The sequence below is a fragment of the Lampetra planeri genome, chromosome 36, assembly GCF_965212315.1.
Source record: "Lampetra planeri chromosome 36, kcLamPlan1.2.h2, whole genome shotgun sequence".
In the NCBI taxonomy this organism is placed as follows: Eukaryota; Metazoa; Chordata; class Hyperoartia; order Petromyzontiformes; family Petromyzontidae; genus Lampetra; species Lampetra planeri.
Genome location: NC_136142.1, coordinates 9,176,570 through 9,191,547, shown reverse-complemented (window position 1 = coordinate 9,191,547; position 14,978 = coordinate 9,176,570). Strand labels below are relative to the sequence as shown.

General features: G+C 55.5%; 1 protein-coding gene across 1 annotated transcript; it reads left to right on the top strand.

The window, feature by feature from the left end:
• Nucleotides 1–2,060: 2,060 nt before the first annotated feature.
• On the top strand, nucleotides 2,061–13,659 carry M6PR (mannose-6-phosphate receptor, cation dependent). The gene is made up of 6 exons (XM_078611514.1): nucleotides 2,061–2,307; nucleotides 5,430–5,593; nucleotides 7,370–7,479; nucleotides 8,101–8,231; nucleotides 9,037–9,163; nucleotides 11,429–13,659. Exons 1-6 carry the CDS (start codon nucleotides 2,093–2,095, stop codon nucleotides 11,558–11,560), a joined length of 879 nt encoding a protein of 292 aa, XP_078467640.1. The 5' UTR covers nucleotides 2,061–2,092; the 3' UTR covers nucleotides 11,561–13,659.
• Nucleotides 13,660–14,978: the final 1,319 nt, after the last annotated feature.

The window sequence follows — 14,978 nt, the reverse complement described above, 5'->3', positions numbered from 1 at the left end:
TGGAAGTGAGTTATTAACCAAGTAAAGTCTTAACTGACTGTGATGTTTCCATCCGACCTGCCTATGTCAGCTGTTATTTCCGACTCTCTGTGTCTCCCTCTCATCATGTGTACCACTTGCTCTTCGGGTTGTTTTTGTTCCTGTTGCCCGGCTCTCTGACATTGACATGCTAATCTTCTCATTGGCACACCTCCGGTGGCTGGGCCGTCTCACATTGACATGCTAATCTCTCACATTTTCAGCTTCAAATCAAGATTTACGTACAAATTTCTTCTTTAGCTCTGCCAACTTACCATTGGGTCGGGCCCACCAAAAATCATATATAAACTCTTGTTGCAGCAGCTCTTTCTCCTACGTCAGCAGTCCTCCTGCTGTGTTTGTTTCACACCTGATGACGGTTGCTTGTGTTGCGATCGAAACGTCGTGATCTATTATTTGTTCTACCTACGTGGCTTTACTGAAATAACCAAAGAGTATGGATTCCTGCAGTCACGAATGCTTCAAATCAAGAATAAAACAGGTGTTAAGATGTTAAACCACCAAACATAATCCTTTTTTCAAGGAATCATGTCTGCATTAACCACACGTACTTGTGGTGAACATGTCTAGTGTCCTCCTTCCTCGCGGCATGTGTGTGCGTGTGGTGTGTGTCCGTGTGGTGTGTGTGCATGTGGTGTGTGTGCGTGTGGTGTGCGGCGCGCACACTCAGTCGGAGACGAGGAAGTTGCAGGAGGCACGGTCTCTCTTTATTATTTCGTTCACACCACCAACTCCGGCCTCCTCTCTCACGACCACGCTGCCGTACAGCCCGGCCCAGACACGACCCTGACCGCGTTACACCGACGGTGTCGACCGAGACAGCCAACTACTGTCCGGCCGCGCAATGATCGGGCAAAGGCGGCAGCGACAAAGGCGGGAACGACGACAGCGACGACGAGACGAGTCCACTCCCCGAACCGACAACCCGGAGCTCTCGCTCTCCGCTGCTTTTATTCCCCTCGGCGCGGCCTGGCTCCGCCCTGGCCGCGCCTCCCTTCTCGAACCCACCAGAGGGTTCCAGGAGCCTCCCCACGAGGCCTACCGTGACCCTTGCCCCAGTTCCTCCGCCCTGCCGGCACACCCGTGTATATGCTCAGCGGCATGTGCGCTAAGTGTCCACCGCAGTTGCTGGTGCTGTACAGCAGTCGGCGCTGTGCCACTACACATGCAAACAAAAACATGCTCCGATAATATATGTATTGTCTTGGAAACTGATTGGTCCACACCAGAGACAGCTTTCTTTTGAGCCTAGTCTCAAAGTGTGAGACCAGAAAACTATCTGCGGCCATCCTCTCCGTCATTAGCACCGATAATCGAGAGTCTACTGTAGTTGCATTGTTATTCGACATACTGGCATTAATTTGATATGAACATATGCATTATACTTAGTTGTTAATGTTGTATAATGCTCTGCTTCAAGAGAAACCCCATTTTATGATATACTGTAATGACATGTCAGCCCATACGGAAAAAAAACTCTGCACTTTCTCCACAACTGCTCCATCACCAATGGGGAGTGAGTTGAGGGGGTGGAGGATTTGATGGCACAAACTACCCAGGCAGGTGCTCAGATTTTGGTTGGGCTGATGGGAAGACGTAACCTCTAACGTGCCGAGTTTCGTTTGACTCCACGTTCCCATTTCACCACCCCCCTACCCAACACGTCCGACTTAACCCGGCGTTCCTATTTCACCATCCCCCCTACCCAACATGTCCGCCTTTCTTAACCCCACGTTCCTATTTCACCATCCCCCTACCCAACATGTCCGCCTTTCTTAACCCCACGTTCCTATTTCACCATCCCCCCCTACCCAACGTCCGCCTTCCTTAACCCCCACTTTTCCATTTAACCACCACCCCCCTACCCAACATTTCCGCCTCCTTTAACCCCCACATTCCTCCTTAACCACCACTCCCCTACCCAACATGTCCGCCTTCCTTAACCCCCACCTTCGTATTTAACCACCACCCCCCTACCCAACATGTCCGCTGATAGACTGACGTCACTTCCCTCGCCCGCACCACTTCCGCTACTGTGCATCACGAGCACGTGATGCGCCAGTCGGTGTCAACAACGAGAATGGGAGGCATGGAGGCTCCGCTGCCGCTGCGCTCTCTCCTCCTCCTCCTGCCGCTGCTGCTGCTGCCGCTCCTCTCGACGGTGTCGGCGCAGACCCTGGGCGGCTGCGCGCTCACCACCAAGTCCGGGAAGCCGTCCGACCGCGAGGCCCAGCTGCTCGCCCGGCTCGAGCCTCTGCGCGGCACAACGTGAGTGGAATTGCCAGCGCGGATGCGCCGGCCCCCTGTGGACTCACCCCCCACCGCACCCCCCTCCCTCGCCCCGTCACAGACGCGCGCTCCCATTGGTCGAGCGGCACGGAGCCTGCGTGTAACGGCGCTCGCCGTTGGACGACGCGGCCGGCACGAGACGCGTTCGCACTTATCCGCGCTGGGGAATGTAAAGCGGGGCCTTGAGGGTGTGGGGGTGTGGGGGGGTACTTCGGGGGTAAAGGGGGCCTCGTGGAGACCCCCGATGGGTCCTGTGGGTTCTGAGGACTTGGAGTTCTTGGGGGATTTGGGGTCACGGGGACTCGGGGGTTCTTGGGGGGATTTGGGATCGAGGGGAATCTGAGGACTTGGGGGATTTGTGATCACGGGGGTTCTTGGGGGATTTGGGATCACGGGGACTGGCGACTCGAGGGTTCTTGAGGGATTTGGGATCACGGGGACTCGCAGTGAAAACTAAAAACAGTCTTTACTATTGCCAGGCAAGGCCCACGGAGACGGACAATTCTGTTTCAGAAGGGACCTGGACACAAATGATAGCGCAACGAAGATGGCTTCTCACCTGGAAATGTTTTTAAAAATAAAGGGAAAAGCCGGAGGACCCGGAGAAAAATCCACCAGAATACGGGGAGAGAGAGACACGCAAACTCCAAATATACAGCAGCAGCAAGCGTCAGGGTCGGGTTCGAACCCACGATCTCCTGTAGACCAGTCGAGATAGTTAACATCCCCATAGCCACCGTGATGATGATAGAGACATACAAACTCCAAATATACAGCAGCAGGCGTCAGGGTCGGGTTCGAACCCACGACCTCCTGTATACCAGGCGAGGTAGTTAACATCTCCTGGCCACCGTGATGATGATGATGAGAGAGAGCGACACCGCAAACTCCAAATATACAGCAGCAGGCGTCAGGGTCGGGATGGAACCCACGACCTGTACACCAGGCGAGGTAGTTAACATCTCTTAGCCACCGTGTCTTTCACAGATGTCCTCCAGTGTTGACTCAGGGGATCACGGTTCCTGGAGACTCATGTGACAAATTCGGACTAGTCACCGGGACTCGGGGGTTCCCGTATGAACCGTGGTTCAAGGAGACTTGGGGCTCGAGGGTTGTGGTTCTTGGGATCTCGATGTGGATTCGAGTAGGCCGTCCCGGGCCCCTAATTCTGAGCGGAACGACTGCGTCACCCCCCACCCCCCCTTCCGCGTGGGGCGGCTGAGTTAGAGAATGGGCTTCGCCCTTCCCCCTGAATGCTATCGCTGGGTTACTGGGATCCACGGGGTTTCTGCCTCTACCCAACGCGGTTCGTTCCCCCCGCCTTCCTACTTCGAGGCGACACTTCCTCATCATGGACGCGCAGTCACGTGCCCCGCCCCCCCGATTCCCAGCGGCCGAGTGTGGTGGTTGGGGGAAGGGCTGTGGTCTGGTTGGCAAGTGTGGCTTAGGGCTAGTGTCTGACTCGTGTGGTCAGTGGTAGAGCTCGTGTCTGACTCGTGTGGTGAGTGGTAGGGCTCGTGTCTGACTGGCTAGAGTGGTTAATGGTAACGCCAGTGTCGGGAAGGCGAGTTTGTTGTGCCCCTGTGTGTGCAAGCCTCCTATTTGTGCGTGTGTTCGTGTGGACACGCATGTGTTGTGGTTAGCGCGATGCGCTACGAACCCAGCGACCCGAGTTCGATTTACGCTCACGGACAATTTTTATTTAAACCGGTCCTGGGTCTCCCCTAGGTCAACTCGGCCTCAAATGAGTACCTGGTACGGTGTGTAAACATCATTGCTAGGGAGACAAAGGCGGCCGAGCGTGGTGTTGGCCACCTACCACCTCATGTGCCGTACCTGCTTCATAGGTGCTCTCCAACAGCACTTGCCCCTACAGTCTGTTAAGGGTACACGTCATGTTGCCCACATACCCAGCCACCGCATGCCCAAACAGCTTCTATTTGACCAGATAGAGGGGTCTAAACGGGCATGGCACGGGCTGAAAAAGAGATGGACTGGTGCGGTACAAGATGATGTGGACTTGAGTGGAATTGACGAACACTGGCACCAGCGGTGTCAAGATCGGAGGAGGCTCGTGAAGGACGCGACTGGGCATTTGCAGGCAGTCACCCTCCAACAACAACAACGGAGGACAAAGGAGTAATGCTCACAACAATGAGCGGAGGGCTGGGTGGCTAAAATGCAGCAAGTTGGCACAGTAGGGGGCACATCTGGTCCCCCCTACTGTGCCAACTTGCCACGATGGCGAGATGTTAACTACCTCGCCTGGTATACAGGAGGTTACGGGTTCGATCCCGACCTGGACACCTATATATTTGGAGTTTGCGTGTTCTCCCCGTGGTAGCGTGAATTTTACTCTAGGTCCTCTGGTTTTCTTCTCCACATTTAGAAATATGCGTTCAGAGTATTTAGCTGTTATAAATTTGCACGTGATAAGCCACTTCGCTTGGCTCATTTGTGGCCATGTTGTTTTTTCAAAAAGAACTTAACAGCTCAGTGGACCTTGCCTGGGAAAAAAAAACAAATTCTGCCAGTCATCTCAGTGCTTCAACCCATGGCACCTGGGTCTGTCCCGTGACATCCTGTCAGCGAGCCTTCGACACTTCACGTGGCCTCAAAGTGCACCTGGCCTGGCACAACTGCTGTGGTGATGTCACCACCATTCAGTGGTGAATGGCGGCTCTTGGTGTTGTGTGCATGCCAACTGTGCCAACGTGTTAATGTGTATGTGTGGCCACATGTCAATGAATGTGTTATCACGGCCAACACCAATGATGATGAGATGAACCAGTCCTGGGCCTCCCCTAGGTCAACCCGGCAGTATGTAAACATTGTCACTAAGAAGACCAAGGCAGCGTAGTGCTTACCACCCACCCACCCCATCGAGTGCTATACAGGCCTTCATAGGTGCTCGCTATAGCTACACTTGCCCCAACATTTTGTTAAATGGAGGGAACTTTGTGTGCCCATGCCAACTGTGCACACTCGTGTGAATGTGCCCGCAAGTCAACAATGAGCGTGTGTTCGCAATGCCTTTTTCACGAGCGTTGCGTGTACTTGTGCGTGTACTTGTGCGTGTACTTGTGCGTGTTGGCGCGCAGACTGATTTCGAGCTACGAGTCGGACGGCGAAACCTACAACTACACGATGCGCGTGTGCGACTCCGTGGCCGGGGCCCCCGCCACTGCGGGACTGGTGCAGCGCGACACCAAGGGAGCCCAGACCATCATTGGGCGGACTAATGAGACGCACCTCATTGGCGGCCGTGAGAAAACCCACACCCCAATCCTGTGTCCTGCACCCACCCAGTCCTGTATCCCCCCCCCCTCCTTTCCCAATCCCGTATCCCCCAATGCCTCGATCACATTCATGGATCATCTCTCGGTAAAGCCCACTAAGCTATATGTCTCTTTTTCAGAAGCGACCTGGCTATTACAAATGATAGCTTGACGAAGTGGGTCATCATGTGGAAATTTATAGCAGCCAAATACTCTAATCGCATGTTTATAAATGTCGAGGGAAAAACCGGAGGACCTGGAGAAAAGTCCACGCGTCCACGGGGAGAACACGCAAACTCCAAATATACAGGCGTCAGGGTCGGGATCGAACCCACGTCCTCCTGTACAACCGGAAGTGGGTCATCATGTGGAAATTTATAAACAGCTAAATACTCTAATCGCATGTTTATAAATGTCGAGGGAAAAACCGGAGGACCTGGAGAAAAATCTACGCGTCCACGGGGAGAACACGCAAACTCCAATTAACAGGCGTCAGGGTCGGGATCGAACCCACGTCCTCCTGTACAACTGGGGGACTAAGTAATAATGTCGTTGCTGCTGTCATTCTTACGTATGTATGTTGAACTTCTTTCGCTCTGCACGTAGCCAACTGTAATGCTAGCGCGAGGCTCTCGTCACGAAGGAAAGCGCTGCTGTGTTTCACAACACAGTCTGCAAGTAGCCGTGCAGTAGACGGGGGCGACACCGTGATATGGAATCCATGCCAACTGAGTCATTTGCGGTGGTGTAATTGTATTTGGGAATTAATTTGCAAATTCGGACCGTGACGTCTCCTCCTCAGTATTACAAGGTCAAGGCTCCGTTCCTGGGGTGATTCGGGCCTCTTGCCAGTGCGGCTCCAAGACTGTGGAACGCGTTGGCCTCTGATGATTAATAACACAATCGGAATCTTGAGCGCTATTTAAATCTGCCCTGAAAACTCACCTCTTTGAAATGGCCGCTGGCTCGGTCTTACTTCCCTGCTTTCCATACACGGTGCTGGCGCATTGGGATTCTTGGATGAAATATGCCTTACAAATGCTATTTATATAAAAAATATTATAAGCCACGAGATCTGTAACGCCGAGTAATAAAAAAAAAAGTTGAGTTCACCTAAAAAAAAATTGTAACTGTAAAAAAAACTTTTTTTTTACCAGGTAAGGCACCCTGAGCAATGGCTATCACAAATGATAGCTCAACAAAGTGGCTTATCGCGTGGACATTTATAGCAGCCAAACACTCTAAACGTGTGATGTTGATTCTAAATGTGGAGGGGTAAAACCAGAGGATTCGGAGAAAAATCCACGCGACCACCGGGAAGAGAGACACTGCAAACTCCAAATATACAGCAGCAGGCGTCCGGGTCGGGATTGAACCCACGACCTCCTGTATACCAAGCGAGGTGGTTAACATCTTGCTACCTTAGCGCAGCATTAACCACCAGGGGGGCCCTCTGGATTCAAACCGCGACGCTTCGCAGCGAACTGGCAAACGCGCCACCGCTAGGCAGCAGCAGCAGCGCCGCTGCCCCTCGATTTGACTCTAGAATCTATCGGTTTCTTTTTTGTCTCCTTGTCGACACACTCCTGACTCGGGCTGAAGGCGTCGACGCGCGAGCTCCTTTCGTCCGTCTGTTTAGCAGGAGGTGACGGTAACCCTCGCGATGGTGATCCGGCGCGCGTGAAACGTCCGCGTGACGTCCTGTTGGCGACTCGGGTCCCTGACTCCGAACTCTGACCCCCACATGCTGCCTGTGCGCACAGTCGATTGGATCCTGCTGATTTACAAGGGTGGCGAGGCCTACGACACCCACTGCCACTCGGAGAAGCGCAAGGCCATGGTCATGATCTCCTGCGACCCCTACAGGCTGGCCGTGCGTGCAGCAGTTCGCGATCGCGCTCAGGCCCACAACCGCACGCAGTCCCGTAACCACGCGCAATCGCGTGCAATCGCACGCAATCACACGCAATAACACGCAGTCCCGTAACCATTCACAATCGCGTGCAATCACACGCAATCACACGCAATCACACGCAACCACACGCAGTCCCGCAACCACGCGCAATCGCGTGCAATCACACGCAATCACACGCAACCACACGCAACCACACGCAACCACACACAGTCCCGTAACCACGCGCAATCACGTGCAATCACACGCAATCACACGCAACCGCACACAGTCCCGTAACCACGCGCAATCTCTTGCAATCACACGCAACCACACAGTCCCGTAACTACGCACAATCGCGTGCAATCACACGCAACCGCACACAGTCCCGTAACCACGCGCAATCGCGTGCAATCACGCAATCACACGCAACCACACACAACCGCACACAGTCCCGTAACCACGCGCAATCACGTGCAATCACACGCAACCACACACAACCGCACGCAGTCCCGTAACCACGCACAATCGCGTGCAATCACACGCAGCCGCACACAGTCCACCATCATCGCCACCCTCACCACCCTTTGCGCGCGTGTGCAGAGTCAGCTGACGATCGTGAGCGAGGAGCGGGAGAAGGACGCCGACTGCTTCTATCTGTTTGAGATGAGCAGCTCGGTGGCCTGCAACGACCAGGGCAGCGGCCTCGGAGCCGGCGCCATCATCTTCATCGTGTGAGTGCCGGCGGGGGGGGCGGCATGCGAGAGAGAGGGGTGGGATAGAAGGAGGGGGGTGGGATAGAGGAACAGAGGGGTGGGATAGAGGAACAGAGGGAGATAGAAGGGTGAGGAGGGAGGGAGCAAGTGGGTTAGATGACAGTGCAGGGAGATGGCCATGCGAATGGATGCGTGGGTTTAGAGAGAGTGTGGCTTGGGGAGAGATCGGGTGAGAGGGGTGGCGTCAGCGAGTGGGTCAGCGGATGGGTTTGTGAGGGATCGAGTGAGAGAAAAAAAAGTGAATGAGCGATGTTCGGATGGGTGAGTGAGCGAAAGGGTGGAGGGACAACGGAGCTAATGAGTCAGGGAGACGATTGGGTGGATGGATGAGTGGGCAAGCGAAGGTGAGCAAGTGAGAGGATGGATGAGCGAGTGGGTGGGCGGACAGGCGGGCGAGTGAATGAGAGAGTGGGTGAGCGCGCGTGTGTGTGTGTGCGTAGGAGAGAAGTGGTGGGGAGCGGTAGTGTCACGGTTAGTGTGCCGCGCTACGAACCTGGCGACCTGAGTTCGATTCCCGCTCACGGCCAACACCATTGACGATTATCTAAACCGGTGCTGGGCCCTACTTATTTGACTCGGCCTCAAATGAGTACCTGGTGTGGTGTGTAGTAAACATCGCCAGTGGGGAGACAAAGGCGGCCAGGTGTGGTGCTGGCCACCCACCCCTTCGTGTGCCATTCCGGCCTTATGTGCTCACGAACAGCACTTGCCCCAACAGTCTGTTGAGGCTATACGGGGGACCGTTGTCTTTGTGTGCGTGCAGGTTGCTGGTGCTTATCGCCGTGTACCTGCTCGGCGGTTTCCTGTACCAGCGCTTCGTGGTCGGAGCGAAGGGCGCAGAGCAAATCCCAAACTACCACTTCTGGCAGAACCTGGGCAACATCCTGGCTGTACGCACACGCGCACGCGCACGCGCGCGCGCGCACGCGCACGCACACGTGCACGCACACGCACGCACACGCATGCACACGCACGCACAAAGACAAGACTGTAGGGGCAAGTGCTGTTAGCGAGCACGTTTTGAGGCTAGCACGGTACACGAGGGGGTGGGTGGCCAGCACCACGCCCAACCGCCTTTGTCTCCCTAGTGACGATGTGTACACACTGCACCAGGTACTCGTTTGAGACTGAGTCGACCCAGGGGAGGCCCAGGACCAGCTCCGAATAATATTGACTGGCATTGCCCGTGAGCGGGAATCGAACTTGGGTCGCCAGGTTCGTAGCGCTACACTACTGGCTCCCCCCTATACGACTGCTCACAGCACCCTACGTGTGCATGCACGCACACGCCGCATACATTACGTGCAAAGACGCGCACGCGTCTGGACACGGATGTAGACGCGACGTTACGCACGGGGTGACGTGCTGCTGGCTGCTGGAGGAGCAGGAGACGCCGGCCCCGTGCGGGTTTTCCTCGCTCTGCGCGTCGGTGGTAGGACGTAAGAGGAGTAGTCGATGCATCCCAGACAATGGGGGCACAAAGCGAAACCGCACGGGGAGACCGCTGCCTGCCGAGTAGCGCACACAGTGCACACACAGTACACACACAGTACATACACAGTACATACACAGTACACACATAGTACACACACAGTGCACACACAGTACACACACAGTACACACACAGTGCACACACAGTGCACACACAGTACACACACAGTACACACACAGTACACACACAGTACACATACACAGTACACACATAGTGCACACACAGTGCACACACAGTACACACACAGTACACACACACAGTACACACACACAGTGCACACACAGTACACACACACAGTACACACACACAGTACACACACACAGTACACACACACAGTACACACACATACAGCACACACACATACAGCACACACACATACAGCACATACAGTACACGCACATACAGCACACACACACAGTACACACACACAGTACACACACACAGTACACACACACAGTACACACACACAGTACACACACAGTACACACACAGTACACACACAGTACACCCACAGTGCACACACAGTGCACACACAGTACACACACAGTACACACACACAGTGCACACATAGTGCACACACTGCGCACACAGTGCACACACAGTACACACACACAGTAACACACAGTACACACAGTACACACACAGTATACACACAGTACACACACATTGTATGTGTCTGTGTGTGAGACTTCTGCCTGCCGAGTCGCGCATACACTACGCACACACAATGTTGTCCTACGTCCGACCGCATATCTGCGTGCGAGTGAATTCAAACCACGTAATATCGCCAATTTTGGGTGGAAAATTTTCAGCCGCAGCATCTAAAGTTCTCTTGCGCGGTAGTTGCGTTCCTGAAGACCACCGCATTGTGGAAAAATCGGGTTATAATAAATAATGTAGGGCAAGGCACAGTCCACGATAACACGTGAAATGCGTACGCAGGCCGAACAAAGACTTGAGGCGCGTGGGTATCGTCCAGAAGCATCCAGCAGCATCCCGCTACCTTGTGTGGTGATAATGCTTCGCCGAGGCAGCCGCACACCCGCTCGTTCCTACTCGCGTGACGTAGTTCTATTCACTCGATGGCGTTATATCCAATTCGCGTCATGGACTCGCGCGTTGTAGGACAACATGACTCTACAGTGCGAAATCGCACAAACCGAACCCGCCGAGAGCGAGTAAAACCTGTGCTCGCTGAGCCACAAAGAGTTTCAGTTTACACCGCGATGTCTGCAGAATCTTCATGGGACTGGGGCGCACACTCCGGGGGGTTTGGTCAAAGACAATGAATGCCATTTGATTGCAAGCCACGCTTCTACAACAATCTCAACTTGTAACTCGTCGGCGATGATGATGATGACGACGATGCTGATGATGACAATGCTGACGACGATGATGCCGACGAAGATGCCGACGACGATGATGATAATGACGATGACGACAATGATGACGATGCTGACGACGACGATGCTGACGACGATGACGACTACGATGATGATGATGATGACGATGATGACAACGACAATGATGACGACGATGACGACGACGATGGCGGTGATGACGATGATGACAACGACAATGATGACAATGACGATGATGACGACGATGCCTCCGCCGACGACAATGGCAACGCTGACGATGGCCGCGTGTCGTCGTGCCGCAGGACGGCTGCGACTTCGTGTGCCGCTCCAAGCCGAAGAACCAAGCGGCGGCGTACCGCGGGGTGGGCACCGGCGCCGATGGGGAAGGCGCCGAGGAGGAGGAGGAGAGGGACGACCACCTCCTGCCCATGTGACGTGGCGTCTGCCCATGTGACGTGGCGTCTGCCCCTCCACCCGCCCCCACCCACCCACCCAGCGTCTCTCTCACACACACAGCGTCTCTCTCACACACACAGCGTCTCTCTCACACACACAGCGTCTCTCTCACCCAGCGTCTCTCTTACCCAGCGTCTCTCTTACCCAGCGTCTCTCTCACACACACAGCGTCTCTCTCACTCACACAGCGTCTCTCTCACACACATGGCCCGCCGGACCTGCCAAACCCATCCCCAGCCTCCCTCGACTGCCACCCCCGCCATCACCCCCTGCTGCCACCCCCGCCATCACCCCCTGCTGCCACCCCCGCTTAGAGACGTAACGACCTCATGGTCGTTACGTCGTCATCGCGATCACCGCCACGTGGCTCGGGGTCACGAGTTTAGCAGAGCACAACTCATTCACAGCTGCTGGTCAATCCACTGCTGGATGAAGGCCCCCCCCCCACGTCCAGGTCAGTCATGGGGAATTCATTTTTTTTCTTCCATATTTCACCTTTCCGACCGGAGCAGATAAACCACCGCTGATGTTAGCCATGGCCCGGAATCGAACCGGGGCTGCCGCACTTGTACCGCAGCGCGCGCTAACCACGCCGCCACCACTCTTCCCTACCTCCCCCCCCCCCACCCCCGATTCATGATTCAGGGTGGTGGTACTATTCAGGGTTGTGGTACGATTCGGGGTCATGGTCGGTGTCCCAATTCATTGAATTTTCTAGCAGTCTACACTGGAGTGGATCTGTAGCTCCAGTCGTGTTCTCAACCTATGGAGTTTGTAGTGTGGTGGTTATATAAACTCTATACCAGCATTATTCCATCGAATCTGTAGCAACGTGAGACTAACGACTCTACAGCGGCATGAATCTACACTCCACACCAGAGTCGATCTAGACTCCACGCGTCACGAGCTATCGATTCCCCGCTCACGGAAAGACGACGCTTGCATTGCGAGCGTCGGGATTGATTTTCCGATCCACGGATCGTTAACGTCTCTCATTCCCCTTCCTCCCCCGGGGGGGGGGGTGGGGGGGGGGGCGTGATGATGAGTGTAGCGTCGTCATGGCGACGCTGACTGGGAGATTTGCGCCATCCGGTCCAGCGCATTTGGATGAGGAGGCAGGTGAGAGGGAGAGGGGGGGGAGGGGGAGAGAGAGAGGGCGGAGAGAGAGAAGAGAGGGGGGGAGGGAGGGGAAGAGAGGATAATCCTTTTTTTTGTTCAATCTTTTTAAAATTCGCGAACGCTCGGTCACAGAGGTCGATGTCCCTTGGGAAGGGGGGGGGAGGGCGTGGGGTGTCCGTGCAGCCCCCCACAGTTGCCCCCTCCCCCCCCAATCTCCCTTGCCTGTTGTTGAGTTTTTATATTTCCCGCTTGTGTTTCCCGCATTTTCTTGCGGAGCGCTCTCTGCTGCTGGTTGCTCCACAGTTACCCCCCCCCCATTCCTCCTCCCCCCCCCCCCCCCCCCAATCGGTCTTCAGAACCCCCTCCAACTTGCGCACCCCCCCCAAATATATCCCCCTCCACCTTGCCTGCTCCCCTCCAATGAACCACTCCACGGGTGTTGGGGTGTATCCCGCTGCTGTCACCCTGTTGTTTACCGTTGGGACGGGCAGCGAGTGGCAGGGTACGCAATGCCGTGTGCTGCATTCGTTCGTCGTGGTGGGGTGCGTGCGTATGTGTGTGTGTGCGCTGTCGTGGTAGGAGGCGGGGGGTGCGTGTGTGCTTGTTCTGGTAGCGGTTCGAGGGTGTGTGTGCGCTCTACTGGTAGGGGTTGAGTGGGATGTGGTGCGTGTGTGTTGTACTGGTTAGGGGTGGGGTGCTTGTACGGGATAAGGGTTGTGGTGCATGTGTACTGTACTAGTAGGGGCGTCGTGCGAGTGTGCTGCACTGGTAGGGGTTGTGGTGTGGTGCGTGTGTGCTGCACTGGTCGTGGTCGGGGCGGGGTGCGTGTTCGTTCTGGGGAGGGGTCGGGGTGCTGCGCAGGAACCGCTCTTTCGCGGGATTTTCGGTGTGTGTCCTGCGGGGGTCCCTGTTACGTTCGGAGCTGTTTGCCGAGTTGCAATAAAGCGGAGAGCGGTCACGTTGTGCTCACGTGTGCGTGTGCCCGTGTGCGCGTCTCTGTGCGCCCACCCCTCTTCTCTCCAGCCACGCCGTTGATCGTCCTGGGGCCTTGGGAGCGGTGGTGCAGCGGTTAGCGCCACGCTGCACCCCGAACACGGCGACTCAAGTTCGATTCCCGCTCACGGCCACCAACATCGGTGACAATTATCCTGGGCCTCCCCTAGGTTGACTTGGCCTCATTACTACCTGGTGCGGTGTGTAGTAAACATCGCCACTAGGGAGACAAAGGCGGCCGGGCGTGGTGTTGGCCACCCACCCCCTCATGTGCCGTGCCGGACTTGCTACGTGCTCGCTAACAGCACTTGCCCCAACAGTATTAAGGCTATACGGGGTCTTTGTCTTTGCCCGTGTACGTGTCTCTGTGCGTCTACCCCTCTTCTCTCCAGCCGCTTCTCTGATCGTCCCAGGGGCCCGTCACCTCTTCCGCCCCACCATTGTTTCTCAGTCAGCCTCTCAACGTTCTGCTGCCGACACGCGTTGTGATCTTTGTATGGATGTTGAACCTCTCTCGCACCGTACGTAGCCAACCGAGGTCCAGAGGAAGAGGGATATTGGTCAGAGATCAGCTGACCTTTTTCCTCCTATTGACACCGCCCACCCCTGCTGGCCCCGCCCACCCATTCTGACCCCGCCCATCTCTACTGACCCCACCCATCCATACTGACCCAGCCCACCCCTACTGACCCCACCCACCCCTGCTGGCCCCGCCCACCCCTGCTGACCCCGCCCATCCCTACTGACCCCACCCATCCTTACGGACCCCGCCCATCCCTACTGACCCCGCCCACCCCTACTGACCCCGCCCACCCCTGCTGGCCCCGCCCATCCCTACTGACCCCACCCATCCCTACTGACCCCACCCATCCCTACTGACCCCGCCCACCCCTGCTGGCCCCGCCCACCGACACAAAGGGGTTGTGGCCTAAGCAGGGAGGGGGAGCCTAAAGAGTAACCCCCCAAATAAGTTGACCTCCAGTTAAAAGGGGGGCCCCCGAACAACCACGAACCCCGCGAGTCTAAAAATAAAAAAATGACAGCGGCTCAAAATGAACTTCTGGAAATATCGAGGAGCGAGGGACTTCAACCGTGAATTTCCCCCGAGTTGGTTGAAGTCCGTGGCTCTTCTTAACCCTGGTATGATGCACGCTCCGTCTGGGGGTGCGAGATGCCCTTCTCCTTCGGGTCGCGAGACATGGCCAGAGTTTCTTTGAAAAGTCAATCGTCAAAAACAAATTAAGCAACGTAGGTAACTACTTTGTTTCATCAAACCCTATGTGT